This window comes from Rhodamnia argentea, chromosome 10 (genome assembly GCF_020921035.1).
Source record: "Rhodamnia argentea isolate NSW1041297 chromosome 10, ASM2092103v1, whole genome shotgun sequence".
Lineage (NCBI taxonomy): Eukaryota > Viridiplantae > Streptophyta > Magnoliopsida > Myrtales > Myrtaceae > Rhodamnia > Rhodamnia argentea.
Genome location: NC_063159.1, coordinates 17,797,035 through 17,824,552, shown reverse-complemented (window position 1 = coordinate 17,824,552; position 27,518 = coordinate 17,797,035). Strand labels below are relative to the sequence as shown.

At 41.2% G+C, this 27,518-nt stretch overlaps 5 protein-coding genes across 8 annotated transcripts; 2 read left to right on the top strand and 3 right to left on the bottom strand.

The window, feature by feature from the left end:
• Positions 1 to 110: 110 nt before the first annotated feature.
• Positions 111 to 1,052, top strand: LOC115752283. Its single transcript, XM_030690399.2, has one exon. It carries the CDS (start codon positions 182 to 184, stop codon positions 959 to 961), a length of 780 nt encoding a protein of 259 aa, XP_030546259.1. The 5' UTR covers positions 111 to 181; the 3' UTR covers positions 962 to 1,052.
• Positions 1,053 to 1,643: 591 nt separating this feature from the next.
• On the bottom strand, positions 1,644 to 5,985 carry LOC115752282 (mannan endo-1,4-beta-mannosidase 2-like). The gene is made up of 5 exons (XM_030690398.2): positions 5,228 to 5,985; positions 4,053 to 4,250; positions 3,397 to 3,519; positions 2,570 to 2,781; positions 1,644 to 2,468 (listed from the first exon to the last, which is right to left on the bottom strand). Exons 1-5 carry the CDS (start codon positions 5,594 to 5,596, stop codon positions 2,072 to 2,074), a joined length of 1,299 nt encoding a protein of 432 aa, XP_030546258.1. The 5' UTR covers positions 5,597 to 5,985; the 3' UTR covers positions 1,644 to 2,071.
• A 4,598-nt stretch (positions 5,986 to 10,583) lies between these two features.
• LOC115752379 lies at positions 10,584 to 11,460 on the bottom strand. The gene has a single exon (XM_030690536.2). It carries the CDS (start codon positions 11,257 to 11,259, stop codon positions 10,747 to 10,749), a length of 513 nt encoding a protein of 170 aa, XP_030546396.1. The 5' UTR covers positions 11,260 to 11,460; the 3' UTR covers positions 10,584 to 10,746.
• Positions 11,461 to 15,681: 4,221 nt separating this feature from the next.
• On the top strand, positions 15,682 to 21,352 carry LOC115752361 (switch 2). 2 transcript variants are annotated; one of them, XM_030690506.2, is made up of 8 exons: positions 15,682 to 16,181; positions 16,439 to 16,545; positions 16,779 to 17,706; positions 18,314 to 18,561; positions 19,002 to 19,128; positions 19,202 to 19,477; positions 19,565 to 19,832; positions 20,825 to 21,352. In XM_030690506.2, exons 1-8 carry the CDS (start codon positions 15,780 to 15,782, stop codon positions 21,142 to 21,144), a joined length of 2,676 nt encoding a protein of 891 aa, XP_030546366.1. In that variant the 5' UTR covers positions 15,682 to 15,779; the 3' UTR covers positions 21,145 to 21,352. The 2 variants fall into 2 exon arrangements, with proteins under 2 accessions (XP_030546366.1, XP_048127013.1); XM_048271056.1 differs by having other exon boundaries at positions 16,009 to 16,181; positions 16,462 to 16,545.
• Positions 21,353 to 21,974: 622 nt separating this feature from the next.
• LOC115752377 (RNA polymerase II subunit 5-mediating protein homolog) lies at positions 21,975 to 26,699 on the bottom strand. Of its 3 annotated transcripts, none has more exons than XM_030690533.2 (11): positions 26,379 to 26,699; positions 25,941 to 26,000; positions 25,458 to 25,625; positions 24,561 to 24,627; positions 24,197 to 24,414; positions 23,985 to 24,092; positions 23,851 to 23,884; positions 23,175 to 23,293; positions 22,446 to 22,487; positions 22,255 to 22,332; positions 21,975 to 22,165 (listed from the first exon to the last, which is right to left on the bottom strand). In XM_030690533.2, exons 1-11 carry the CDS (start codon positions 26,580 to 26,582, stop codon positions 22,109 to 22,111), a joined length of 1,155 nt encoding a protein of 384 aa, XP_030546393.1. In that variant the 5' UTR covers positions 26,583 to 26,699; the 3' UTR covers positions 21,975 to 22,108. The 3 variants fall into 3 exon arrangements, with proteins under 3 accessions (XP_030546393.1, XP_030546394.1, XP_030546395.1); XM_030690534.2 differs by having other exon boundaries at positions 23,175 to 23,236; XM_030690535.2 differs by lacking the exon at positions 26,379 to 26,699 and adding an exon at positions 26,079 to 26,177.
• Between the last annotated feature and the right edge of the window lie 819 nt (positions 26,700 to 27,518).

The following is a 27,518-nucleotide window of genomic DNA, read 5'->3' as shown; positions in this document are numbered from 1 at the left end:
ACCCAAGCCCACAATCTTGTAATCCATTGGCGCCAACTCTGCCCGCCCTTACTTCCCGCCAGATGACCCCCTCGGCCTCTCTCCTCCCTCTATAAACAAAATTCCGAGTACGCATTTCGTCATTTCTCACAGCCACCGTTCATCTCTCTCTCTCTCCCCTCCGCTGCATACCAAGATCGCCATGGTGATCCCTCTAGGCCCGGGCAAGTTCTACGGCAGCAGCCTCCCCCGGCCGCGCTTCCTCAAGGACGACGCTGACCGGGTCAGCCCGCCGGTCCCTGTCCTCGACCCGCTCCTCTCGTGGGCCGACGAGGCTCACTGGTCGATGGGCGGCCTCAGCTTCCAGCGCCTCCGCCTCCAGGGCCGCATCGAGGGCAGCGTCAAGAAGCTCCGAGCTGAGCGGGAGAAGTCGATCCGAGTCAAGGGCAAGATCTCCAAAACCAAACGGACGGCTTCAGATCTCAAAGCCTCGAAACCACAGATTGATGATGATAGCAGAAAAAGGGCCGGTTCTGTCTCCCCCCCTCCGGCGCCTGTGGCGAGGAAGAGGAAGAGGTACATGGCTTTGGTTGACGATAGCGAAGAAGATGAGGGGGAGGGGAAGGAGAAGGAGAGTGAAGTTCGTGTGGAGAAGAAAAGGCCTGCGAGGAAGCTCTACGAGGAGTTCGATCAAGTGGCCAAGGAGAGCGAGAAGGCTAAGAGTAAGGGCTCCGACGCTGCGTTGCCGAGGATGCGGGTGAAGAAAGGCGGAGATGGCATCGGAGATGAGGTGATGAAGGTGGTTGAGGACTTGAATAGAGAGGTCGTGGAGGAGGGCCTTGGCAAGAAAAAATTGCAGAAGAAGAGCGGCGGTGGCGAGGGCGCGAAAAGGGTTTCTCCGAGATCGGCGAAGGGCGGAGAGACAAGTCCCAGTGGTGCCACTGCGATAAGAACTTCTCCGAGATTGGCCAAACGTGGATAGATTATGTGGATTTGTGCCTGTGTGATCTGATCAGCCTTTGCTCCTGTTTGAGCACGGTGTTTTAGGATGTTTCTTATGTTTCTTCTTATCCCCTTTCTTTGGCTTTTCAGTTTCTTTCTTTTTTCCCTGTTTTTAGGTTTTTAGGCAGCTTGATGACTAACCTGTCTAAATAAATGATTGAGGAAACAAGTTTTTCTGTGAATGCTGATCTTAGTCTTACTTGGTCCACATTGAGCTATACGCCTAACCCGGGTTTCCGCTTCAAGTGATCAATCTAAGTCATCAATGGAGAATTACTGCGATGTGATTACGGCTGGCGAAAGAGATGTAGTTTCTACTGCAGAAATGGTGAACTAGAATCCGCTACCTTAAACCTTCTCTGACTCAGAATCTGTGCTGCAATGTGTCTTTTCCGACACGGACCTATACCCTCGAGCTCATCGGCCTCAATGTCTTGCCACTACTTGATCATAGATTCTGATATGACCTGTAGCTGCTGATGTTCTGCAGTGGGGGTTTTGCACGGTGTTCTCAAAATCCACCATAGTATGAAAGATATCGTTTTCGCTTAGTCTCTACCCTTTTAGGATGCAGCATTGGCCACAACTCAGGATGACGCCGATCCACTTTGCCTATGAAGGGAACAAGCCACTGGTGTAGCTGCTGGCACAACATGCAGTAGTTTCAGAACAATAAGAAAGGCTTTCAAGTTCAAGCCTGCTATTATTTTTACCTTCTTACAAACTAAACGAATTCAAACTTGTCCCGAGCCCCAGAATGACAAGTATGCCAACTGAACGGAACGAAGAATGAATATGGGAAATTTGCCTCTTTTACACTCGGTCAGATTGATGATATCTTCGGATATACAGGAAAGGAGTCTCTTTATACCAGATTTTGTTGATGATATCAACATACCTACAGTTTCTCTACCACATCCTGTAGCTCATTGTGCTGTATATATTCGTATGGTTTACTTACTGTGAACCCCCATAGCAAACGAGGAGAGCATGGAGCGATGCATCGGCTTCACATTCTATAATGACCCAAAGCCATGTCATTCCCACTAGATGAATTTTGCTATGCTATTATAGTATCCCTTCATTTATCCTACAAGCACAGTTCTCTCAAGCTTCCCTTCAGTTGATTCCATCCGCGAAGAGCAGCCAATCTGCATGAATGTTCCGTTATCAGTTCATATGTAGATGATCTTTGCCATGGAACAATCCCGAAATCATCGTTGTATTCTTCCATCCCTCCAACCAAGAACTGCCACACAAAAGAACCTGCCCCTGCCCCATTCTTCCTGGCAGACTCATAGATTTCGTCGAAGATGGTCTTGAAAAACTGATTCCGCTGAGATGAATGGAAGTTCGGGTTCTGTTTCGAGTATCCAAATTCGGTGAACATCACCGGCCTTTTCAGTTCCCTGTCACCATCCTCTATGTGGGAACGAACCCACTTTGAGACGAACTTTATTGACTCCTCAAATTGTAGCTCATGAAACCTACCCAAAAGAGAAGGAAACCACATCACTTGTCACTTGATTTTCCATTTGAATAAAGATACAACTGTTCATCATTGAATTGATTGTAATGGAATTTGTACCAGTGGTCAGGGTAGATATGAGCCGAAGCGAAATCAATATTTGGGAGATTGGAATTGCGAACAAAATCTGACCCATAAAGGGCTGCCCAGTCTGCCGGGTTCACAGTTAAACTTTTGGGGCTTTTAGGACCATAAAATCCTTCAAGGCCCACAGTTAGTAGATGCTTCTTGTCAATTGATCTTACATATACTGACATTTCAGCTAACCAGTCCTGCAATTAAAACCAGTACATAAATTGGTATCCTCCTAACAATAAATAATTCAAGGAGTTGATAACAACCACTGATCGTCCCAATGAAGCTATTAGAAAAGAAAACCGAATGTTTGTATAGTAAGAAGATCCCAAACTTGAGCAATCATTTTGTCAACCTAAACAGGGCAGCTAAACCACAAAAAGCGTATTTCCATAGTTCAAACATTTCTTTGAGTTGTTTAAGCTTGTCATTAGACGCTATAGAGTATTGACAATATGGATTTCACTTGAAGCTTTTTTTCCATCCAAAAATTAGAGAGGTCGGCAAACACAAGTGGAACAGAAGCTCTGCCAGTGTCCCTTCATCACCGCACAGTTCCAGCAAAACAAAGCACGATACCATGATCAAGAACAGCATATTTGTAGCACCACAATGATGAATTTTGCACAAGTCCAATTACCTTTAAGCTGTAAATTGAATAAGACAAAAGGCGATACAGTGATTAAGAACCACGATTTTGAAGTAGCATTCACCACAATGATGAAATTTGCACCAGCAAATTACCATTGCGCTGTAAAATGAAAAGGCTTGGTATGGTAAAATTATTATCTGATTCAGAGTAGGAGCCTTACCTGAAGGGTGTCCCCCGCAGGATCTGTCATACAACGGGGTTCGTTCATCAACTCCCATCCAAATATGGTTGGATCATCTCTATATTCGATGCCGGAAATGGTATTTTTCCTGGTTAACACAGTCTAGATAAAATAGACACCCTCATTATTGCTCCATGATTGCAAAATACAATGCAGGCAGTATCAAGTGCAAGGAAAAAGGTCGTCTCTAAAGCAATAGAAAGATGAGGCTGTCTTAATAGTAAATTAAGCACTGCAGATAGATACCAAGCAAAAAACGTGGTGCTTAATTTATTCAGTCGCACTAGTCTACGATTTCTAGATGCATTAATTGCTTAGAATCACTGTTCTCTATGTAAAACTCAACATCCACACTAGCTTGACTTCAGTTAGTGTACATCAGTATGCTTATGGAACATGTTTTTCCGAAGAAAGGAATCAAAAAGCCATACTCCTATCCCTGTGTAAAATCCTAAAGTATGTTTTACTCTGACAAGTGGACTCTTCTATGGTGTTTGGGCATTTCCATAAACATCTTGCTTTTCCTCTGCAAAAAATGCCAATGGGATAGGGAAAAAATAAAATCTTGAGAGTTCTGATGGAGGCAATTGAAGCATTCTTGTCAGGTAAGGCAGAAATTACCAGCAAGTAATTACCTTGACAAAATTTTTGTAGTACTGGCGAATGGAAGGATCATAGAAGAAGGAATCGTTGGATGAGCTCGATCCAATGCCTTCTTCCCATGCCCACTTGACATATTGAGTCTTTCCGCCAAATGCTTCTAAGTTATTAACTAAACTGAGAAGCAACCTGATTCCATGTTGATTAGCCTCTGCGATTACATGATCCAGAGCCTGCCGCACAATGCCAAAATTAAATCAGAAACCAATGACTAGTAAAAGCAGAATACAGCTGGACAGTTGCAATTTAAAAAATCTGAGAACAGAATCTTTCATGGAGTTATTTTGACCATTTATCTTTGGTATCCTGACCATGTTTCTATCAGCATTTGTAGTAGTCATCGCAATGTTAAAAGAGATTTCTACCCGTGTATAGAATTTCTTACCTTCAAGTCTTTTTTTTTCCTTTTTAGTTTTAGATTGTTCTTCCAATGCATGTTAGCATTCTACTAGAGACTATGTTATAGTATGAAGTGACTCAATAGGTTAAGCTCTAAAAAACATACAGCGGCAAAAATAACAGAAGTCTGCGATTTCAGTGCTAAAAAAAGGGAAATCGGTTTTGTCTTACTCAAGAAAATATTAAAGGGAAAGAAAAGTACATATAATTGGAATCGATATGGTAATTATTTTTAACTGGGCTTCTCTAAATAAAGACAATAACCCTCCAGAATTACTTTACTAATCTAAGGGGAAAAGAATCACTTCAAGTCCAGAATGCATTGGGTGCCACAGCTCATCTTGGGTAGATTTGCTGTATTCGAAGAGTCAATTTTAGATGTTAAGCAATCTACATCTGTCCTCCAGTATGACCTCGTGGATTAGCTGTTCTCAGTCCTTAAGCTGCTAATGTCCTTCTTTCCCTTTGTTTTGGTAGTAAGTACCTTAACTGATATTTAATCTAGTTCACTTCAAACCACTTCACTTTATCTCTAAGACCTACTTACATAGAGTGCAGTCAAAACTTAAAGCCTAAACATAACTGAAGAAGATCACGGCCCCCAATAAGCTGGGATCCTGGATCTCACTGTCATGTTAGCATTGCAGCAACCATAATGACTTGACGATTAAAATAATACATAAGGAATTGGAAATAACCATGATTATTTAATCAATGGATGCCAATCGGCAAAATTTAAAGTATTCCTTACCTGAAACACTCTCTCATCAAACTGACCAGGGGCAATCTGGAGAGCATGGTAAGTGTTATCATTGAAAGCCCAAGTCCTGCAAACCGTGAGACCCATCCGTGCTCCGGCTCGCAGCATCGTCCTAACCCTAGGCCTGCTGTATTCGTCCACCGCCTGGTCCATCAACCAGTAAGAATTCCACCCATTTACGTAGAAAACCTTGCCATCCACCACGAACTGTGTCCCATTTCTTGCCACGAAGTCCATCTTCTTCCCCACATAGAAATTGAGCCTGAAGTCACCAAACGACAGGTAAAGGAATGCCGCACAGGATGCAAACCCCACAAATGGGTAGAATAGCCCACTCCTCGCAACCGTTCTCGATGTCATAGTGTTGGCAGCTTCAAGAAGACGTTGATTGATGCAGAACTTCACAAATTGAAACGGTTTCGAGATACCCTCTTGGCTCTACGTTAAGAAAGAGTCCGAATCATGAACAGCCAAATGAAATTTCCACCTGCCAAGATTGAAAATGTGATGATACGTGGACAAGAAGCTAATTTTAGGAGACCAAGATCCTTATCGGCACTGAATTCCTCACAAAAGCGACGCTTGGATGGTAGAAAACGCCGCGACGAGGCTTAAAATCAGGTCACACCCACAGATAGGCGCTTATAACTGCCAAAGTTGAGGACTTCCTGAGAATGCCGACGAGTCTGAAATGATGAGAAGCCAGAATTCAGTAACGTGTAGTCGAGACTCACGCTTCTCACATTTCCCGTCACTCCTCACAGCTAGAGAGAGAGAGAGAGAGAGAGATTGCATGAACCGGTTCTCGTGTAGGACAATTTTATAGGGAAGTGGGTAAAAGGTCGTCTATGCAAGATTGCAAGGAACTATTGAATGGACAGCAAAAGAAAGTGAAAGACAGCATATAGAACCAGGCCAACGCATAGAGAGAGAGAGAGAGAGAGAGAGAGGGGTACACTTTTGATTCAAGAGCCGTCAGAGAGACTCAGTAGAGAGAGTAACAAGAAATGGGAGGGAGCTTGCTGGTGAAACAAGTATGGTGGCGTGTTAGCTTCAAGCCCATCTCGGTTAATTGAGATGATGGATCTGGAGTACCTGTTTCTACAGCTCTTTGCTTGAGTTAGAATGTTTTGGACTGACTGAAGCTAAAGGCTGTTCAACAGCGGCAGACCGTGGATGGGGGGGGGCACTTGAACCCTGATCATGGGGTGGATGTGGACCTCTCAATCTCCCTCACCAAAAAATCAAGAAGCTCTTTAAACGATAAAGAAAAGCAGGCCAAAAAGAGGATTTTGTACCTGTTTTTCTTATCGCACCGAGTTTTCGGTTCTGGTGTGAATCTGTGATGCAAGCCAAGTGAAACTAATTCCTGGCTATAGCCCTTTTATTCTTCCGCGGATGGCTTTGCTCCGGTGCTATTAATTGAGCAAACCGACAAGATGATTCGAGCACCATTGAGTTCTTGTAAGGGATGATGCCACGGCATGACCAAGAACTCACAGTTTCTCCTGTTTCAGAGTTGTGATTCACAGCCCAATTCAATCTTCTTCTTTTGCTCTTTCTGCTCTGTTTTTCCATTCAATGTGCTCTGTGTTTGCTTATTTCCTTTCTGGGGTGACATCGTCTTTGTGGGTTTCTTCTGTAATCCAACCGTGAATTTCCTGAAATTGCTGGACCACGCGCCCTGTGCCGCGCACTATTGAGCAAGCTTAGCTTAGCACGTTGCGGAAGAAATTCGTCAGCATTTAAGTTAATTTGATGCTAGAGACGCTATATTTCAAAGAAAAGCAGCTTAATTATGAAACCCCCACCCCCACCAAAATCCAAAATGGAAAGCAGCTTGATACCGAGTATACCCAGCCAATTAAGCCGCAGGTCTTGGAGGAAAATGAATGCCGGCAAAACAACTAAAGAAAAATGAAAATGGAAAAGAGAGAGAGAGAGAGAGAGAGAGAGAGAGAAGGAACAATGTTTCCATCGCTGTGAAAAAGGAGAGATGTGTTAACCTCACAAAGACCAGCAGTCATCGTCGGTCGCTCCTCTGCATTAGCATCGACCAGACATTACCATCCATCCTCGTTCAACTGTCTTTGACCGCTAATCTAGTGAAGATCTTAGGTACATTACATAGACAAATTAACTTATTTGTGAATTCTCAAACCTCTACCCGCTGATTACTCCAACTTGACTCCTTCTTTTTATTTAAATATCGAGTCGAGTTTGTTTAGTTTGAATAATTTTAGTATTGCTTCAGACATCAATTTAGATTTCCTTTTGACGACTATATCAAGTATGAGTCCATGAGTCTGAGGACTGGACTTTGTATTCTCGAGTCGAGCTGAGATTAAATAGCAAATTAAGCTCAAGAATGAATAGAAGACTTCAAGATTTAAATAGATTTAACAAATTCGTAAAACTGTCTTTTTCTTTAACTTCTAAAATCGCGAGTGATTAGTGGCTTTTGGCTCTCTATCGTGGATTCTAATTGTAAGCAAGGACTCAATTGCTCCATCGGAGAGGGTGGTCCTTCATACAAAGTGAGTTATTCCATAATCTCATAATGAGTTGCATCAAGAAGACGATCACGAAGCAATAAGGATTGTGCATAATGGGTTGAAAAAGGGCCCCCCCTTGTTTCTTTCTCGACCAACAATAACAAGCTTTGTCATTAGTTGGTGTAAAAACAGATGAAGCAAACGGGTCATGAACAAAATGATGCAATCATGTATCATGAGTCTTATTAGAAAGTGTCTACCGGTAAAGATTGGTAAAATTAATAAAAACAAATATCAAAGTATTTTCTTTATTGAAAAATTACTCCTAAAAGATGGATATGCTGTAAATGAAAATAGTAATAAAGTGAAATGTCGTATAAGTTCATTTTAAAAATAATGACACAAATGGCTTCTAAACTTTGACCAACTGTACAATGTGGTCTTTTGAACTTTTAATTTGTTCGATATGAACTCTGAAAATTAGTCTAATGTGCAATGCGATCCCAGAACTTTTAATTTATTCAATGTGATCCCCGAACTTTTCAAACATGTTCAATTTAGTCCATGAACTATATGAAAATATTCAATATCGTCGCCGAACTTGAATTAATGAAAAGATATGGACAACGATGAATATTTTCATATAGTCCAGAAACTAAATTAAACATCTACCAAGAATTCGTGGGCTACATTGCACACCCGGCTAAAGTTCGGGAGCCACACCGAACAGGTTCAAAGTTCAGGCATCACATTGCACATTTTATTAAAGTTCGTGAAAAAAAATTATGTCATTTTCCCTTCATTTTACTAAAAGCGGAAAAGAAACAATTTTCCTTTTGTAGGTTTCCTCCAATAAGTTCTCTACACACATTTGAAAGGCCGTGCTTGGGCCTGGACAAAGTTATGGGCGACCACGAGCTTTTGCGCTCAGCCGAATATCCATCCTTCATGGGAAAATATATCTCGATTTTCAACCAATAGAAAAACGTGGAATGTGATGCTTGCCTTCATCCGAATCCAGATAAATATGGTTAATTTTTATCCGGAAAGAAACAAAAACCGTAAATAAGGTAGATTATATTAATTTATTACGTAAATCTCACGTGAAACCTATAAAAATCGATGACTTTAGTTACAAGTAGTTAATACTTGATAGGATGGACATAAGTAAAGTCTTTAAATTGTTTCGTCCGAACTCTAGGACGTAAAATTCGGGGGTATTCTCCGGGACGAAAGGAAAAAAAAATATTTTCTCTCAACTTAGGGGGTGATGGCGGGAAAGATAGATTTTATATCGTCTTCGGATGACTACCATCGGGTAGGATCGTATAGTAGCGTTCCACGCATGGGGTGAATCATCGAAACTTCGACTCATGCATAATCCATCCGTGCTTCGCACCGTGTCTTTTAACCGACTTGTCGATGACGTATTCCCGATTAAAAAATACCGTGGCACGATGCATGGATATTTGATGCATGCAGGTACAGAGGGAGAGATTTTTGGTGGTGCGATTGCTTCCGTTTCTTTTTTGCCAGGAATTCCGTTCAGCATGATATATGATCACTAGGGCTCTCATTTGGGATTTGAGAGATTGATAATGTCTTCTCTAGGTCAAAACCTTAAAGCCATGGGCCATGGCATGGCATGCAAATGTCGGCACCAAGGCAGACTTTAGTTAGGAACGGAGCCACTTCATTCGCTCTACTCGTACGAGACAGAAGTATCAGATGCCGTGTCTAAGTTGAAGCAAAGAATCAAATGGGCGAGCTGACTTTTCATTAACATAAGCTTTGCCACGTTCCTAGGCTAAGTATATTGAGTTCCACACCAGGCAAAACGAATTGCAATCCATGCTGCCGAAAGAAGTTACGTCAGGTGCCAGCCGGGGCTGATCGTTCCCGATTTGGTCCGATCACACCCAAGAACTGAGAATCAGATCGAAAGGAATGGTTTTCAATTTTTGGGATCGGTCTGATCCGATTCTTGGACTGTCCGAGCCTGTGGATTATTAATAGGAATGAGCAATACGGACTTTATTTTTAATGTTTTAATTTTAATTTAGAAATTAAAATTAAACAAATAAAAAATAATCAGTTCAGCTCGATAAATAATCAGGAACTAGACCGGCTCCCTCGAGATCGAACCTATAGATCCAATCGGTCCATCTTGCTCACACTTAATGCCAGCACATTCCCTTTTTCACCTGTTGAACCGCCGATGCTGCACATAAGCTTTTTCTGAGGAGGACGACAACATTCGAGCTGCGAGAGCTGCTGACCTGAAAATCTTCCAATGCCTAACCTTAACATGGACTTTTTTACCGCGTTCGGACAAAGTTCGAGCATCGAAAAGACCTACTTTTGCGCCTTCCAATTCTATTGGTTAGCTGCAACTTTGCAGCGTCTAATGTCTATCCTCTTTGTGTACTGTGTTTGAACTTCTACTAACCAAACTCAATCCCCAAAGCATGAGAAAAAGAAGGAGAAGAAGAAGTGAGGCGCATGAGAACAATACAGAAGAAGTGAACACAAACTTGAGAGCCACTGGTTTTTGCTGAAATTGGTGACCACGGCGCAGAAGACGACCATGAACAGCTTCTCTGCAGCTTCAATGGCCTTTGTATATGAAATGGGAAAAGACAGACAACAACTGTGGAAACAGAATGATTCAAGCAAGCACCAGACAAAATCATCAAAACACAGCATTCAGCAAGGAAAAGATCATAATAGTGGCAAAAATTTTACAAGAGCTAGCCATCACAAGTTACAGAGTCACAGAGTACCTGGCCTAGCATACCCATTTCAAGAACCTCCCCTCACACCCCCCCCCCACCCCCCCCACCCTCTCTCACAGAAAGGAAAAGTTGAAAACAAGAACTCGTCACAAAGAAGACCCAAACAAAAAAAAGTGAACTTTACCAGTTCTCTCTCACCAAGAACCCCCAAATCCCTAATCTCTTCCCAAGAAAATGAAAAATCCGCAAATCTGAATGTTATAGCTCGAATTCTATCACATTAGACACCCTCAGCGTTCCTTTTGACAAGAGCGAAGTACCCAAGAACAGCACAAACTGCAGCCACAACATTCCCTTCCTTGAGCAGAACCTTGCACACCAGCCCAACGATCTCCTTCGTTATCTTCCTCCCTTCGAGGACCAGAGCCCTCTTGGGCTTCCCGAAGAAGGCCAGCAACACCACCACCGTGATCCACGTCACCAGCGTCGCCGGGACGACGACGGCGAGGGCGGCGACCATCGAGAGGACCCCGAAGACCGCGCCGAGGAGCACCGACGCGTACAGCGCGGGCCACCCAGACGACGGGTGTTGGTGGGCCTGCAACTTGTACCAGGACAGGATGGACTTGAGGGAGTTCCACGTGGAGGACAAGAGGGCGGCATACACGAGCACGAAGAGGCACGCCCAAGTCCGCCGCTTGCTCATGATCTTGAGAATCAGAGGGTACGAGGACGGTGCTTGCTGTGCTGCCGAGGTCGGGGATGCTGGCGGTTCTTCTTCTCTGTCGCCCATGGCGGTAGAAGACCCCGACAAGAACGAAAGAAGAAAAAGGGTTCGATTCTGCTGTTCTGGGTCGCTGACGAAAGCTCTGGAGACAGTGCAGTCAAGTCCGATCTTGGTGGTGAATCTTGGGGGGCTTCTCTTCTGGGTGTTTGATGAATTGGATCGTGGGTTCTTTCGGGGAGGTTTTCTTGATTCGCTGCTACTTTTCCCTTTTGCTGTAGTTCGCGATCTGCACCTGCGTTTCTCTGAGATGATGCTCCAAGCAGATATTGTGTAAGAAAAGGAGGAAGTGGAGTGGGATCCACGCGCCTCCGGTGGCGCGTGATTAGGGCTTCCTATCGAGTCAATTTTGCATCAACTTTCAGTATGGGCAATTCAGGCAAACAGTCTGACGCTGACCCCCAAAAAAAAAAAAAAATCAGGTAGACACATTTTAATCGGTAGAGACCGTTGTTTTTCTTCTTTTTTTTTCGAAAAAAAAAAAATTTTCGAAATAATTTATTTTTTACGAAACAAACGAAAATTTATCCCATTTTCATAATAAATCATTAGAGAATTTACAGGACCAACTGGCGAGTTACAACCATATTGATTCTTTGATGGTAACTAATCGCCTACTTATATTGCTAATCGGATGAGTACATTGCATCAAGAGAGGGTTGGTATTCTCGTCAAGATTTATCCGGTCGTTGGGTTATTCTCCACTCCTGGCAGACCCGAGATTTTTATCGGTCATTGTCGTTATAGAAAGTGATGTATGCATGTACACTTATATAATTGAAGCATTACTGATCATTTAAATGGTTAAACTTAAAACGTTTATGCAGCAAGAAGCTATCGACATTGGGAACATACCATTTGGCTAGGTCGGAAGTTACTTTCATTAATTCAAACTAAGTAATTACGGAAAAAATTATCGATTACATTTTTTCAATATAAGAAAGACATTGACCGCAATGAAATTACTATTGCTTGTAATGTGAGAAGTCATTAGCCACTTTGAGGAACTTTATATTTACCACATGTACTATTTTTCTTATGAACAAAAACTTACTATTCTATCAAAGAACTTGCTAATTTATCGTGACCTCAAGGTTACTTTTCTAATGTAAGAAGAATTACCTACCAAAGGTAAGACGAAACTTGTAATTGCATGATACATTGAAGCTTAAAATTTTTCACCACGTTAAGGATATTTGAATATATTCCATAGATATTTAAGATATTTCTTCCGATTTCATGTATTACTCGGGTTTATGCATATATCTCCTCGATATTGCATAGACTCGATTGATTTTGATTGATTATATTCGGTGTTTTTGTTTATTTGATTTCCTTAGATAATGATCTCACAAATGCTAAAACATATGAATAGGTTGATGTAATGTTCATTACTATATATCTAAATATAAATAATTTCTCCAATTCTTAGTTTCAACTACGTGGAAAATTCACCGTTTTCTAATAATCGAAAGCTCCTTTTCCTCTTTCAGACCAACTAATCATACCAAAGATCTTAGAAAATTACCTTCTCGTATTCCAATTTCTGAATATGGAATTATACCGAAACGGATGCATACGTCTTTTAATATGAAAATTTGCTAGTCACTGTGAAAAAAATTACTTAGTATAATCTTGAAGCTATAGAAATTAATAGTTTGAACTTTTAAGACAATCGGTAAGTTATCATATTAGAAAAGTAGTAGCAAATTGGCTGCAACCTGTAAATAGTGAGGATTGCTAGCTGCACGTATTCTCACGTTCGCTCAGCACAAATCTCCATTTTAAGAAGCCACGACCTAAATGGGCCCCGCGCAATGCCATTTAATTTTCTAGGAAAAATCAGTAAAAAGAAAAATCAAAAAAATTTATTGCACTCGTCAATTCAGTTCAAAATCTTTTAACTTGAAAAATTTAATCGGGCAATTTGTGAATGTAGTCCATCCAACTAATTTTAGCTACATAGAACCGCACCGAAATATAAACTTTTTGCTAATTGTTTATTTATTTTTCTTCTCTGTTATTTTTGTCGAGGTTAGTGAGGGCCCGAAGACCCTCGCCGGACACCGTGCGAGGGTCGCTTTGCCTAAGCGAGGCTGTCCCTTGCTTGTAGCTAGCGGGGCAACCTTTGCCAAATTGGGCGAGGCGACCCTTGCCTAGCCCTCTCTGGGCATTACCCATGTTGGCTATCGCTTGTGACTAGCCATCGGTAAAAAGGCAAAAGGAAAAGGAAAGAAAAAACAAAAAAAACAATTAAGATTATCTTTGTCCTGAAGTTATATATATATTTCTTTGATAATTAAAAAAAATGATCGATAAATACATTTACAATAACAAAATAAATGAAATGAAATTTTTTTTTTATGACCAAGAAAAAAACTATAACTAGGTTTCCAGATCAGGAGAGATTACCGAGTTCTTTGGGATAAATGTGTTGAACATGCGGGGAATGTGTAAGATTCTCCTTCCATTCAACCTACGAAAGTTCGAGGAACATTAGTTTAGTCATCCTCGTGATTTCTCCCCTTTAAATAATCATGGGACGGAGGCTCCTTTTTCATGAATTTGGCCATTCCACTCTCTTCTTTCATGAATTCTTCTTCCTTCCTTTTTTTTAGAATGAATTTCGATAATTTTAATCCTTAAACGAGATTTTTTTATTTTTATTTTTTGCTTCAGAAAGCATTATCAAACACAAGGTCCGTTGCATCGACCTTACGATTTTCGTAATTTAGAGATACCAAACTATCACATGATTTATATTATAAGCTCAACTTCCTTTCATGTTTCGAGTTAATCGATTATCGATATTTATCATGGTATTTTATAAATAAATAAAAAACTCCGTCAAAAACTCATAACTCGCCAAGCATCCCATCGATGGACTTTGTGGGCCCAATGGTATTAGTTTTATGATAGATGGGCTTTATTAAAACATGTTACCGAGCGGGCCTTACAGATTTGGGCCCAAAATTCGAGCTTGGTGTCAAAGCTTATATGTTTTTGCGAATTTATTAGTTCCAAGGAAGGATTCTCATAAACATAACGAAGCCAGGATGCTCACAAACTCCAGGTTTTGAAGGACTCATCAATCAGTAGATCTAGCACAATGCACGATGGCGCCACATCCCCCGGCCGTATGGATTGGCCTTGCCGGACCCTTGCGGTTGCACGAGACACTGTTCTTCTCGAGGGCGCTATAGCTTATGTACTTCTCGCTCTGCGCGAGCGCTTTCCAGCTCATCCCCATGGCGCCTGGCGAGCATATCTCGACAAGCCTCTTGGGCACCCCCAGACATTGCTGCTGCACATCCTCAACGGAGTGGCCTCGGTGTTGTGCTTATTGTTGGAGAAATGATAGAGGTCGCAACGCCGGTTGAACGGAGACGACGGTCAGATGGACGTGGCCAGGGTTGCGACTAAAATCAATAGAAGCCGGACTCGATCCATTTAGAAAGAGAAGGGAGGGTGATAAGGAGAAGAAGGGACTGAAGAGGAAGATGATTGAGATTTGATCTTTTTGGAATAGGATTTTGGGATCGTGTGAGAAGAATTTGGTGCGCAATGGAATTCGAATTGTCGTAGTGATTCAGCTTCTTTTGCCCTTCTCTAGCGAGGAAAAGAAATATGAAGTTTTATTTATTCATCTTGGGTTTTCACATGACATTTGTCTTGCGATTCATGCAACATTTGTCTTAGGACGGCTGGTCTAGAAATTCCACCCAGAATTAATCATTTGAGGAATTTTCTGATTGGAAGTACTTGCTTCGTAAATTAACTAGGCTCCCAATTTAAAGGTTTACCTTGAGCATTAGCATTATAATTAGGAAAACATGTAATGATTTTCGCCTACCTATGTTAACATTTCATTATGATTGGGTTGTACCGTCCAAAGGTTCTTCAATTCCCGATTGCATATGTCCTCGTAATTGTAAGGACATTATTATTAGTAACACGAACCGTGGGAAGGGAAAAAAAATCAATCATTTTTAATTTCCATTTTTGTCTCGATAATGTCTTAATATATAAGGTACAATGCGTCATCAGCTGGAATTTAATTACGACCCCACCAAATTAAATTGCCGCAAATCAAGTAGTTTAGAGCATAAGCAAATCCATCTACGCGACTCCCCCGAAAATCACATGCTGACTGGTGCACCCACCTAAGCAGCAATTAGTAGTCACCCACATATGTAGATAAATTGAGGACTAGGCCGGAAAAGAGAATTCCGTGTTTGGTTCTTCCTAAATCCTAATTGCCATTCCGAAATTGGAGTAAAGAAACAAAAACATGACGACCAAATGGGCCGAAAAGGCCCAAAACTTGGGTTTTACCAAACAGCCATGAAACCCGAACCGCCACGAAAGAACCGACCCACCCGTTTGTTCGTTTTCTTTTTGAAATTCCGGGCCTTCTCCGTCTTGATTTCAGCGGGGGCGGAAATAAATGCCGAATCGAATTGATTTGAGAGTTCGCTCGAATTCCTGAAACTGCCTGCACCATCTCCTTCACTTCTCTCTCTCTCTCTATGTCACTGCGCGCTTTGAAGGAGACGCTTAAGCCCTGCTCCAGCCTCCCTTCCTCATCCTTCTCCACCGACTCAACCTCCCCATCCAAGCCCTCGCTGTCCCAAGAGTTTGAGCTCGGAAATCTCAGGAAGCCTCCGAAATCGTCTCTCTCGCAGCAGCTCCTGCGGCTTCAGGGCTCCTTCTCTTCGGAGGAGCGTCCCTCGCATGTCCGAGGAAAGGAGGATCGCGCTGGAGTTAAGGAAGAAGATGGGGAGGGAGAGGGAGAGGAAAAGGAGGAGGAGGAGGAAGAGAAAGTGAGGGTGGTGTTTGGGAGACCGAAGTCGGCGAGCTTTCAGTTTGATCACACCGGGCCTTTTGAACCGTTGGTCTTGTCTTCAGAGGGAGATGTTCCAGTCATTCAGGTAAAGTGATTGTGTAGATGATAAAAATTGTTGGGCTTGATTAATTTGAGGATTAGCCATTGCGTTAGTATAAAGACTTTATCTTGTCCTATAGTACTTTGGCAAAATGGAGAAAATGGTCGATTGGTAGCTCTGTTTACGTGATTCTCCAGCCAATGAAGAAAGTTGACTTTCATGAATTAGCTCCAATCACAACCCCCCACCGCCCAACCTATAAAAAGAAAAGAAAGTTGACCATGAAGTGGATTAACTTGCAGGTTCCCTCATCCATCAATTGCAGGTTGCTCGAGCATCAAAGGGAGGGCGTCAAATTTTTGTATGGTTTGTACAAGAATAACCATGGAGGTGTTCTTGGTGATGACATGTAAGTAGCTTTTCGTTTTTGTGTTGCTTAGAATGATATATTAGTAACATGGACAAAATAATTTTTGTTCTTGCCAGATGTCAGCAATAATGTGAGGTTAGGCATGCCTTTTATGTGCATCATTGCTTGTGCGCACAAGCTATTTTAATTCTGGGCATATTTTCTTTTGCTTGCAATACCGATCCAGGCCAGTTAGCAAGTTTACGTGTATCTTGTGCTCTTTTTTGGAGCAGGGGGCTTGGGAAGACCATTCAAACAATTGCATTTCTGGCTGCTATTTTTGGAAAAGATGCAGAATCTGATAGTCTTAAGGGTTCCAAGGAAGGTCAATTACAGAAGAAGGAACCTGTATTAATAATTTGCCCCACCTCTGTAATTCATAATTGGGAAAGTGAATTTTCTAAGTGGGCAACCTTTGCTGTGTCCATGTATCATGGTGCGAACCGTGAACTTATTCTTGAGAAGTTAGGTGCTCGTGCTATTGAGGTACTCATAACCAGTTTTGACACATACAGAATTCATGGTAGCATCTTGTCTGATATTAAATGGGAGGTTGTGATAATTGATGAGGCACATCGGGTCAAAAACGAGAAATCGAAGCTCTATGCATCGTGTTTAGATATCAAGACCCCCAGGCGTATTGGTCTAACGGGAACAATAATGCAGAATAAGATCATGGAACTGTTTAATTTGTTCGATTTGGTCGCACCGGGATCCTTGGGGACGAGGGAGCATTTTAGGGACTTCTATGATGAACCTCTCAAGCATGGTCAACGATCCACTGCTCCAGAAAAATTTGTCCAGATTGCTGATAAGCGAAAACAACACCTAGTGGGAGTTCTTCGTAAATATATGCTGAGAAGGACAAAAGATGAGACTATTGGGCATCTTATGATGGGTAAGGAAGATAATGTTGTGTTCTGTGCCATGAGTGAATTACAAAAGAGAGCGTATAGGAGAATGTTACAGTTGCCAGATATCCAGTGCCTAATAAATAAGGACATCCCTTGTAGTTGTGGAAGCCCACTTAGTCAAGTTGAATGTTGCAAGAGGACTGTACCAGATGGGATCATTTGGCCTCACCTTCACAGGGATAACCCTGAGGGTTGTGATTCATGTCCATTTTGCCTTGTCCTTCCTTGCTTGATCAAGCTTCAGCAGGTGAATGAGCTTGCAATTTTTTTTCTATTTCTAAAGTGAATTGGTTACACCACCCACCCCCCTCCTGCCGAGATAAAAAAAATTACGAGAGCCATTCAATCCTGCTTGATATCTGGTTGTATGTTTCTTGGATGAAAACACATTGAGGTCTTAAATGGGAATATAGGATTTGCATTGTGAGCGGATGATCTATGGTCATTCATTGCGACATTGAATGTAGATTATCTATTTTTGGATATTGACTAGAGGAGGTGCCCTCTTCAAAATAAGCTCCCCATCTTTGGAAGTATGAATAAATTTTGTCTCATAGAACATGCATAAACTGGTAGACAATGACTCATGCCTATTGTGGCCTTTCTCGTTGTCCATATGTCATATACCTGATGATTGTGGGCACAGTTCAGGAGGGAGGGAGGAATAAATCCAATTCTAGAAATCAGCATGGAGAATTGTAAATTGAAATCTACTAAATCTATTACTTTGTAATTTACTCAACACTCCAAACTTCTATTGATCAAATCCCAGTCATGCTAGTTCTCTTTTTCAGCACTTGATATTCTGTGAGCACTTACGCTAATGGCATGTGGCAGTTCGTTTTGCCTTACAGATAAGCAATCACCTGGAATTAATTAAGCCTAATCCTAGGGATGAACCAGATAAGCAAAAAAAAGATGCTGAATTTGCCGCCGCTGTTTTTGGCTCTGATACTGATATGGTGGGTGGGAATACCCAGAATGAGAACTTCATGGGGCTGAGTGATGTTAAACATTGTGGCAAGATGCGGGCCCTTGAAAAGTTGATGCTCTCCTGGATCTCTCAAGGTGACAAGGTTCTTCTGTTTAGTTACTCGGTCAGGTATCTACTAAGACCAAATTCCCTAATCTGAGTGCTTTTTCTATTTGATGTGGCATATCCTGCCAAATCATCTCAGTTATGGAGACTGTGCATGTGCGTGTCTATGTGCACGTGCATGTGCATCATAGGTAGATCTCCACGTAGTCCTCATCATTCCTTTAGTTATAAAGAAGGATACATAATCATCAGGACAATGTATGTTCGGGTAATCTTCAACATCAGCATACCTTGTATCACTGGATAGTATGTGGCATATTGTGGGAATGCTTGTAATTTCATGAGAAGTAAAATCTTGAAGGGACTGCTACCATCTCGTCATAGAATTTTTAGTGTATGGAGTCAAATTTGGAGATGGCTGAACATTTTGCTATAATTGTGACTGATTTTCTCTGTCCTTCCATTGATCCATCGACCATGTTTGAAGTTTACTACCATTTCAGGATGTTGGACATACTTGAGAAATTTCTCATACGCAAAGGTTATTGCTTTTCAAGACTCGATGGTTCTACTCCAGCCAATGCACGTCAGACTCTTGTTGATGACTTTAATTCTAGTCCGAGCAAACAGGTCAAGTTTTGCGCTGAAAATCATGTTATAGGATTACAGCACTACAACTGCTGATGTGCTCTTACTATTTCAGGTTTTCCTTATATCAACACGAGCTGGTGGGCTTGGGCTGAATCTTGTCAGTGCGAACCGTGTGGTAATATTTGATCCAAACTGGAATCCTGCCCATGATTTACAGGCCCAGGACAGGTCCTTCCGCTTTGGGCAGAAGCGGCATGTTCTGGTCTTCCGTCTTCTCGCAGCTGGCTCTCTTGAAGAGCTCGTTTATTCTCGGCAAGTTTACAAGCAGCAGTTGTCCAACATTGCTGTTTCTGGAAAAATGGAAAAGAGATACTTTGAAGGAGTTCAGGTAGAGTAAATCTGCTTGTTTTGATTTTTCCGAAGTATTTATAGGTTATGTACTGGCTTTTGATGCTGTTTTGCCCTTGGTTTTCAGGACTGCAAGGAGTTTCGGGGTGAGCTATTCGGAATCTGCAATTTGTTTCATGATCTGTCTGACAAACTTTTCACTAGTGAGATTATTGAACTACATGGGGGACAATCATTGGAAAGCGAAACACACCTTGATGCAAAACAGAAGTCACCAGAATGGGCTAATAGTGATGTTCCTCAAGAGGAAGTCAGCACAACAATGATCTCTAAGAATAGAAAGCCTTATGATCGACAAAAACCTATGACCAGTAAGCCAACACTTGAAGACTTGGGTAAGCTGACTTTGCATGTCTCAATAATTGAGTCGTCAAATCTTTCATGGATTTGCTTCTTGTCGATTATAATTAGCAGTTCTTTTCTACTGACGTCTGGTGTAAATTATTATCTTTGTTTTATCTGAAAAAAGAACACGTTTCTCTTCATTGTATTTCTCATTGTACAATGGCATTGTCAGGAGAAGTTGACTTACTGGACATATGAAAATGCACTCGTTTGTGGCCTATATAAGATCTTTTTTGGTGTCGGGCAATGCCTATACAAGATGAAGAGCTACATTATGGGCGTTTTTATACAAGACTAACTTAGTGCGTATAATTGTATACAGACCTCTTGGATTGGCAAATGTTGTCAACCCTTGACATTTCCTAAGTGGACAGATGGACTTAGGGTGAATAATTCTAAACAGCCCTCCAGTTTGACAAATATTGTCAAACCTTCACGTGTCCTAAGTATGGACCCTACGTTATCTTCAATTTTTTGGAAAAAACCCCTAAAACGAAACTTCTTAATGAATTTTTTGGCTGATTAACTTTTGTTCTTTCCTTGAGTTGTGACTTCTTAGTGCTCGTCCTTTAATAGATGATTAATGTGAGAACGAAGAAGGGAACAATGGAAGTAGGAAGTTTGCGTAAAGTGACAGAAGATCTAATCCTTTGAATAGGTTGTGAAGTTTGGCCGTCTGACTTATGATATTTTTCAATAGTCAATTGGTGTGCTGAATTATCTCATCCATGTCTGAGCCAAAATCCCACTTGGAAAGTCATAGATGGAAGAGGTATCGTATTTTGCAAATTGGCTTCTAGAATTAAAAGCTATAGTCCCACTCGTGGAGTCCATTTTCAAAATTTTCACATGCAATATCCTTCGAACGTGTACCTTTGTAAATAGCGTGCATTTTTTTCCTGTTAAGTGTGCAAAGGGAATCAGCATTAGAGTTTAGCAGACTGATTGGTCTTTTTGGATTAATGGATGTTGTGATGGGCAGGTGTTGTATATGCTCACCGAAATGAGGAGATTGTAAACTTTGGTCCGGGAATTCAAATAAATCCAGAAGTGAACATGACCCAGAATGATAAGCAGCTCTCAGTTCATCTTAAGAGTAAAAGAAAACCTAGTCACGATGGTGTTGAAACGGAGGCATCTACAACCAGGAATTGGAAAAAAGATCAATTTAAGCTTCTTGCACAGTTTAAGGGTATGAACGAGATCGAGTTCAGCAAGTGGCTGGTATCGGCAACTCCTTCAGAACGGGAAAAGGTCCTTCATGACTTCAAGGAAACAAGGCAAAAGATTCCGAAGGGTTGAAGTACTCCTTCACATATGTAGTAGAGTAACGATATGACTTGTACAACCAAAGGTCCACACTGTGTGCATATTGTACAATATATGTAAATCCCTACTCGTTATCTCAATTTGTACAGATGTAATAGTTTGAGACTTTTGAGGTGCCTGAAAAAGATGGGAACTCAGTGCACATCATCTGTTTCGGTTATTTTACAGTCATGGTCTCTTCACACGTTGAAGTTGTATACAGATTTCGAGTGAAATTGATGTATGATTCGTCAACTGCCTTGTGAATATCCTATTAAGTTATAGTCGTTTTGGCCACTTGTCGACTCGTATGTATTGCCGAATTTTAAGATTCAAAAAGCATCCTATAATACTCCCGGCTGACTTCAGCTTCTCTAAAGATTGAATTGGTTCCATCTCGACTTAATTAACAGTACAAAGTCATATCATATCTGTCACAATGCACAATCGGGATGCGGTCCTTGGAAACGGGGAAGAGCAGGCCAGCTACAGCACCGTTCATTACGATATCTAGTTGTACATTGCCAAAGGCTTTCCAACATTCAGTTGTTCCTAGTACTTTAGACTATGGAGAATCCAATTTACTAAGGCATGATTATTAGTCTCGTAAATTGTAACCTACACATTTATCTTCCAGGAATGTCAGTCAACTCTTTCTAGTTATTATTGTCATCATGTGTGGCCTAGGCTCACTCTCTCTCTCTCTCGCTCTCTCTCTCTCTCTCTGGAATGCATTCTTATAGTTCATAGCGCAACTCAAACTAGAGACGCAAGCAGTATGTGCTTCCATGTCAAACTGCATTTTCTCAGTGTGTAGTCCAAAAGGGCAAAGGTGGATTAATCACCAGTGTATAGTCCAAAACATTGCATGCTCTACATCCTTGAGCGCTTTGCTTGAAACTGTCATGCAGAAAGCTGCTTGAGATGCAACAGACTTGAAGAAGCTGCAAAACGCTATCTACCTCCTCTGCATTCTGAATCTGGACTGAGGTTTTGAAGATTGAGAACTAGGAACCTACAGAAAGTGGGAGGTTACTTCATTAGTCAGAAGCAACACGGCTCTCATACTACCATCAGCGCAGCTGAATGGATCTGCAATCCTACCTGTGATGAAGTTGAAGAGGTCTCCCCTGGATTAATTGGAAGATTGGGGGAACGCTCAATGATAGAGCCAGTAAAAGCCTGCAAACAATTTCCGTCAATGGGCACTGGTTCTCGTTATATGTTGCTACTATTGTTTGTCCAAGGAATTAACTAGGTCTACTAAGAGCAAAAGAAGTTGCTCAAGAACGCACCCTGAGACTATCAAATTTTGGTTTAGAAGGTTGAATAGAGACCTGAAAAAAAAAAAAAAGGGGAAAGTAAGCTCCCAGTGCTTGACAAGCAAATGAACTTCATCATTAGCACATTTACACACAAGGCACGCAAGCTCCAATAATCTCATTTATACTTCCAGGAAGCCAAAGTCGCGTCAATGGTGTTTCCACCAGAGAGCAGGGGTTTCTTCCTAGGAACATTGTCCTTTTAGCTACACAACAAACTTGTGCATGAATGACATTCTTCAACCAACTCCAGTTCCACGTTTATAAAATAGCAATGAGACTCCAGGATATTAGACATAAAAGAAGTAATTTCTCTGGTCTAGCATGTTCAGGTTTCAGGTATCGGCAATCCACAAATAAATTCTCAACAACTCATCAAGAGACTCAGTAACGAAAAATTCAATTCTTAAATGTTAGAAACCAAAGAAGCAACGTGCTAAAATTGACAGGTTTAATATAACAGTGCCAGAGTGCCACTGCCACCCAAAACTTGTGCCCAAAATGGGCTTACCAGTCCAATCAGCAGATAATACTCAGTCATAAGACAGACGAGTGGTGGATTTTAACTTGCTTTGAAGAGACATAATGTAAAACCAAAAGAAAACACAAATATAGATAAAGAAAAGTACTTCATAATTTTCTTTGAATTGCTCACTGTGCCACACATAATAAGTTTGCAAAGTAGAGAAGATATGTCAGTACCTCATTATTTGATGATCCTGCGTGATCATTCCCCTCCAATGCAGGAAGCTTCAGACTCTTGTCTGCAACATTGGGATCTCTTAGATTTTTCGATGGCTCTTTCCCATGGGAGGTTTTGTCTGCATAAAATACTCAGTTAGATCTACCGCAGGACGTATGCCACTCAATAATGTAACCACAACCTCTCTACCAGTAGAAGCTTTCAGTTAACATTGTCCGTCCAATGTCATCAATGTTCGTGAAATGATAGGAAAGATGATCCATAAATAGATGTAAGGGAGGCTGACAACTTGCGTGTATCTTTACGAAATTGTTACTTTTATAGAGCAGCTGTATAAAAAAATCTCTTCTCCGACGTACGAGCTGACCCTGACACATTTTCTGCAAATACTTACATTGAGAGATGTTCAAAAAATACTATGAAAGCATAAGCATCTAGATAAATGTGAATAGGTAAATTAGAACTTAATCTTAGGAACAGAATACTCTGGTGGACGCGTGAGAACAAATACTCAATGAAAGACCGGCTTCACTTTCATCAGTTAAGTTTGTAACAGTATGATGCGACTCTGAAATCTTTATTCTAAAGTTTATGTCTTCTCATTCTGAAGAACAGACTAGGTTACCTTCTCACTCAACCCACTTAAACGCGCAAGATGTAGTACACAGAACTAACCTTTGTGAGAAGATGTGATTGTGGGATCATTGGGCTGCACACGGTAGTTCAAAAGTCATGATATGTGTAACGATGAGACTATCCAAGCCATCAATAATCAAACAACTAAAGGGTCCGTGAAGATGTAAGATTACATTTGATTTCTCTAGAAGAGCTGGTTGTTGTCGCTTTCGACTCAAGAATTCTTCATCACTTGCTTGTCCTTCTTCAGAGTGGCTTGGAGGTTTACATGAATGAGACCCCTGCAAATAAACCAAATTCAAATGGTTGATATGGTATCTTGTTGGTGTTTTCAAGCGATCCGCTTCACATTTCCAGTCAAAAGGAGATGATATTGAATTTGTACCTCCCAATCTTTTAGATTTTGATTGAAAGAACTTTGCTCTGAGACTACATCAGGATCAACTTCATTTGTCTCTTCTTCAATATTATCTGCTGCCTCAGCTGCAAGTTCTTCCTTCTCAAGTTCTTCCAATTTGGACATGAGGCGAGCATATTCTTCATCTTCATTTAGAACTTTCCCCTTGTCTTTCACAGAGACACTATGAGCATCTTCTTTTCGACCTGAATTAAAATGTGAGAAGAGGTGGGGGCATCAAGCCTCTGTTAACAATTGAGAATACTAATACACAGAGACTTACAGCAGAAAAAAGCTTAGGTTGAGACAACTAGCGAATGCAACACACATTATATATAAGGACATAAGATACCTGATTCAGATGCTCCTTCATCAGATTCTTCCCCAGAAAGTTCTTCCCTTATCTCTACAAGACCCTCCTGGTGTATAAGTGGAATGCAGATACTTAGAAAAACATGTCAAGATGAAAATATGCCCGAAAAAGTTCACTGAAGCTGTAAAGAGAACTGTGTATTTCAGCATTAAGGCTTTATTTAGGAGAATAAGTAAAGTTGGAGGCAATGAAAATGGGTGTGGAAATTGGGGATAATTCCAAACTTTTGTGAGAAGCATAATGGAGGGAACTTTTACATTTGTAGCATTTTCTTCTCCTATTTTCTTTTCCTAACTCTCCCAAACAGAGCATAAAGAGGAGGCACAGCAGATATGCCTTATCTAGTCAGTAACTGGATCAAAGTCCACTCATGAGATCAATGTTCCAGTGGAGTTGCTTGCCAAATCTATCTACACCCTGGCACTTCAAGAAGGTTAAGACATCATTATAGGCTACTGTAGGAATCATTGTCTACTATCTACCTCAATCAACTGTCCACAAGCTCTTTCTTTTCTCATGTGAGATTCAATTATCTTTGTCAAACTCAGGAATCAAACGCATGATCATCAGAAATTTACATAAAATCATTGTCTACCAGTTACATGTCTAACAATGGTCAAAGGAGCACAGACAAGCCATTATCCTGAAAGAACCTATAAAAAATCCATGAATTACAAATCTGATTACCAACACAAGACAACAAACATGAAAGCTTTCTCACATCAGAAAATTTAAGAGAACTAATCATGCAATGACCCCAATTAGATATCAGTACCTAGATCAGATGCCACAGAGACTTCTGTTCTCCAAGTATAAAGCCTCATTACTTCTCACAACAAATCCTGAGACGATAAAACATGATACGATGAAACTTACAGCAGCATCAGAAGCTGTCCTATCAAAAAACAAGGCCTCAGTTTCCAGATCCTCAATCATTGACTTAAGAGAATCCACGTGGGTTTCTAAAGCTTTCCCTCTTCTTCTCAAAATTTCGACTGTTTGTTTGGATGTCCTCTCCGCATAGTAACCTTCTCCCAACAGAACCTGAAAAGGTTAGAATACTATCAGATTTCCATATTATTTCATCTGCAACATATAATTCTGCTAGTTTTCCAAAAAGACATGCTAAAATGAATCCAAAACGTGCTATTATGAAAAGAATGTTGCGTGCTTGGCAACATGCTGAACTTGCAGCCTTTACAAGGGTCAAGTATTAATTATTCGGCCGCAAATAGCCAACAGACAATCTATATGAGGCTCAGATAGAACCCACGTTCTTGCTTTCTCAAACGAGAAAGGTGCTTTCTTATACCTAAAGTTCTCTTCATACCATAAAAGAAGATAGCTCCGAGAGAATACCATGAATTCATTGGTGTGGACCAGACGGCCAGGGAAAAATGCAACTTTCCCAAAAGGAACCTACACGAAAAACGCATGGGTATAAGCACAGTCCATGGAAAACATTGCTTCTACATACTCTCATTTGAAGACGCATACATCCACACTCATCAACATGGACGTTCTTTCCTAGAGCATTTGCATAACTGGCCGCAAAAGTACACACTAAACGCAAACAGAATTACACGCTGCTCCTGGTAACACTCGAAAATAAATGTTATGTGAAACAGAAAAAAGAAGAAGGGAAAAATAAGAGCGAAGAAACCTCAATCTACCAATACAGCAAAAAATTCAATGAGTACATAATCCAGCTGTCCTGAACACAACGCAAACTTCAATGAGCCAATGAAGCTAATCAAGCACCGAGGCGGAGGCGATTAAAGAAGCATTTGGACATGCCATGATATCGTGATGAAGCTCCTCGGGGAGCTTCTGGACAAGGTTGACGAGACTGGCGTTGTCGGCGATGAAACCCTTAACGCGGTCGAGCTCTTGGTGCTTCTCGGCGATCGTATCCTGCACGCGCTTCGCCGCCTTCTGAGCCTCGTCCGCCGGGAACATCGAAGCCAGCGAGGTCACTGTGCCTTTCGCTCCCTCCTCCATCTCTTCTCCTCCTCCGATGAATCAATCGGCTTCGAGGCGAAGTTGGGAGTGACGAACTTTGCTGAGAAATGGCAGGGAATTTGGAGGGGAAAAGGGTTTCTTTTAAACTTCACGGGGAAGGAGCTCCTTTTTATTTTTGTTTTTTTAATTATTTATCTTTGAGTTTTTAGTTTTTACTACTTCTTTTGAAGAAATAATTACACAACCTTAACCTCTTTTTTTTTTTGTCGAATTGGAACCTTAAATTAATATGCAATTTTATTCTTGAACGTTAGTGTCCAAACCAAATAAAAATATGCAATGTCGTCGTTCCATTATTCAACATAACAAAATTTGCTAATCTAACTTTCAATTCGAACGGCCAGAAAAAAACATCAATTGTTCATTTATGTTATTGATAATATAAATTATTATATTTCGATTTGAGTTGAATCATTATGCATGAGTTTCACGCTCATTGCATCTTAAACTTGAATCTCGCTGATTTTTCATTTGATGAGAACAGTTTAATTTGCGAAAGCAACCGAGTTTTCGTCACCAAGACGAGAGCAGTTCCATGGAATCACTCAAATCGGAGATGAAGGTCAAGGCTTTAGTTTTTTTTTTAAAAGGTCAAAGTTAACAGAGTCCCAGGAAGCATTGGGAAGATCTCTCTGTTCTATGTTTGCAGGTTCAAAAGACCACCTACGTCAAAGCTGACGACTGGGAAGATTGGCCAAAGACTCCTGGTTATTAACACAGGCATTGTAGGAATGAGGATCTTGGCAAGCAATAAGGAAGTTCTACTTAGTAGTAGAAACTCAGGAGAGATGCGAGCAATTTACCGACCCTTCCGGGGACGTAGACACGGACTTTGGAAGTTTATGCGGATGGATGGAGCGCGGGACTCGTGCTTCTTCGGATTCAGTTCCCGTGTATCCTGCATCAAATCCAGGG

What these genes read in the sequence shown, in the direction of transcription:
- LOC115752377 (XM_030690533.2), bottom strand. Translation starts at nt 26,582, where the DNA reads ATGGAGGAGGGAGCGAAAGGCACAGTGACCTCGCTGGCTTCGATGTTC. An exon ending in CTCTTCTAGAGAAATCAAAT is followed by an intron (nt 23,885 to 23,984) that starts GTAATCTTACAT and finishes TACCGTGTGCAG; the next exon opens with CCCAATGATCCCACAATCAC. An exon ending in CAGGATCATCAAATAATGAG is followed by an intron (nt 22,488 to 23,174) that starts GTACTGACATAT and finishes TTTTTTTTTCAG; the next exon opens with GTCTCTATTCAACCTTCTAA.
- LOC115752379 (XM_030690536.2), bottom strand. Translation starts at nt 11,259, where the DNA reads ATGGGCGACAGAGAAGAAGAACCGCCAGCATCCCCGACCTCGGCAGCA.
- LOC115752283 (XM_030690399.2), top strand. Translation starts at nt 182, where the DNA reads ATGGTGATCCCTCTAGGCCCGGGCAAGTTCTACGGCAGCAGCCTCCCC.
- LOC115752361 (XM_030690506.2), top strand. Translation starts at nt 15,780, where the DNA reads ATGTCACTGCGCGCTTTGAAGGAGACGCTTAAGCCCTGCTCCAGCCTC. An exon ending in GCTTGATCAAGCTTCAGCAG is followed by an intron (nt 17,707 to 18,313) that starts GTGAATGAGCTT and finishes TTTGCCTTACAG; the next exon opens with ATAAGCAATCACCTGGAATT. An exon ending in ATTCTAGTCCGAGCAAACAG is followed by an intron (nt 19,129 to 19,201) that starts GTCAAGTTTTGC and finishes TTACTATTTCAG; the next exon opens with GTTTTCCTTATATCAACACG.
- LOC115752282 (XM_030690398.2), bottom strand. Translation starts at nt 5,596, where the DNA reads ATGACATCGAGAACGGTTGCGAGGAGTGGGCTATTCTACCCATTTGTG. An exon ending in ACTACAAAAATTTTGTCAAG is followed by an intron (nt 3,520 to 4,052) that starts GTAATTACTTGC and finishes TATTTTATCTAG; the next exon opens with ACTGTGTTAACCAGGAAAAA. An exon ending in CTGCGGGGGACACCCTTCAG is followed by an intron (nt 2,782 to 3,396) that starts GTAAGGCTCCTA and finishes TTTTAATTGCAG; the next exon opens with GACTGGTTAGCTGAAATGTC.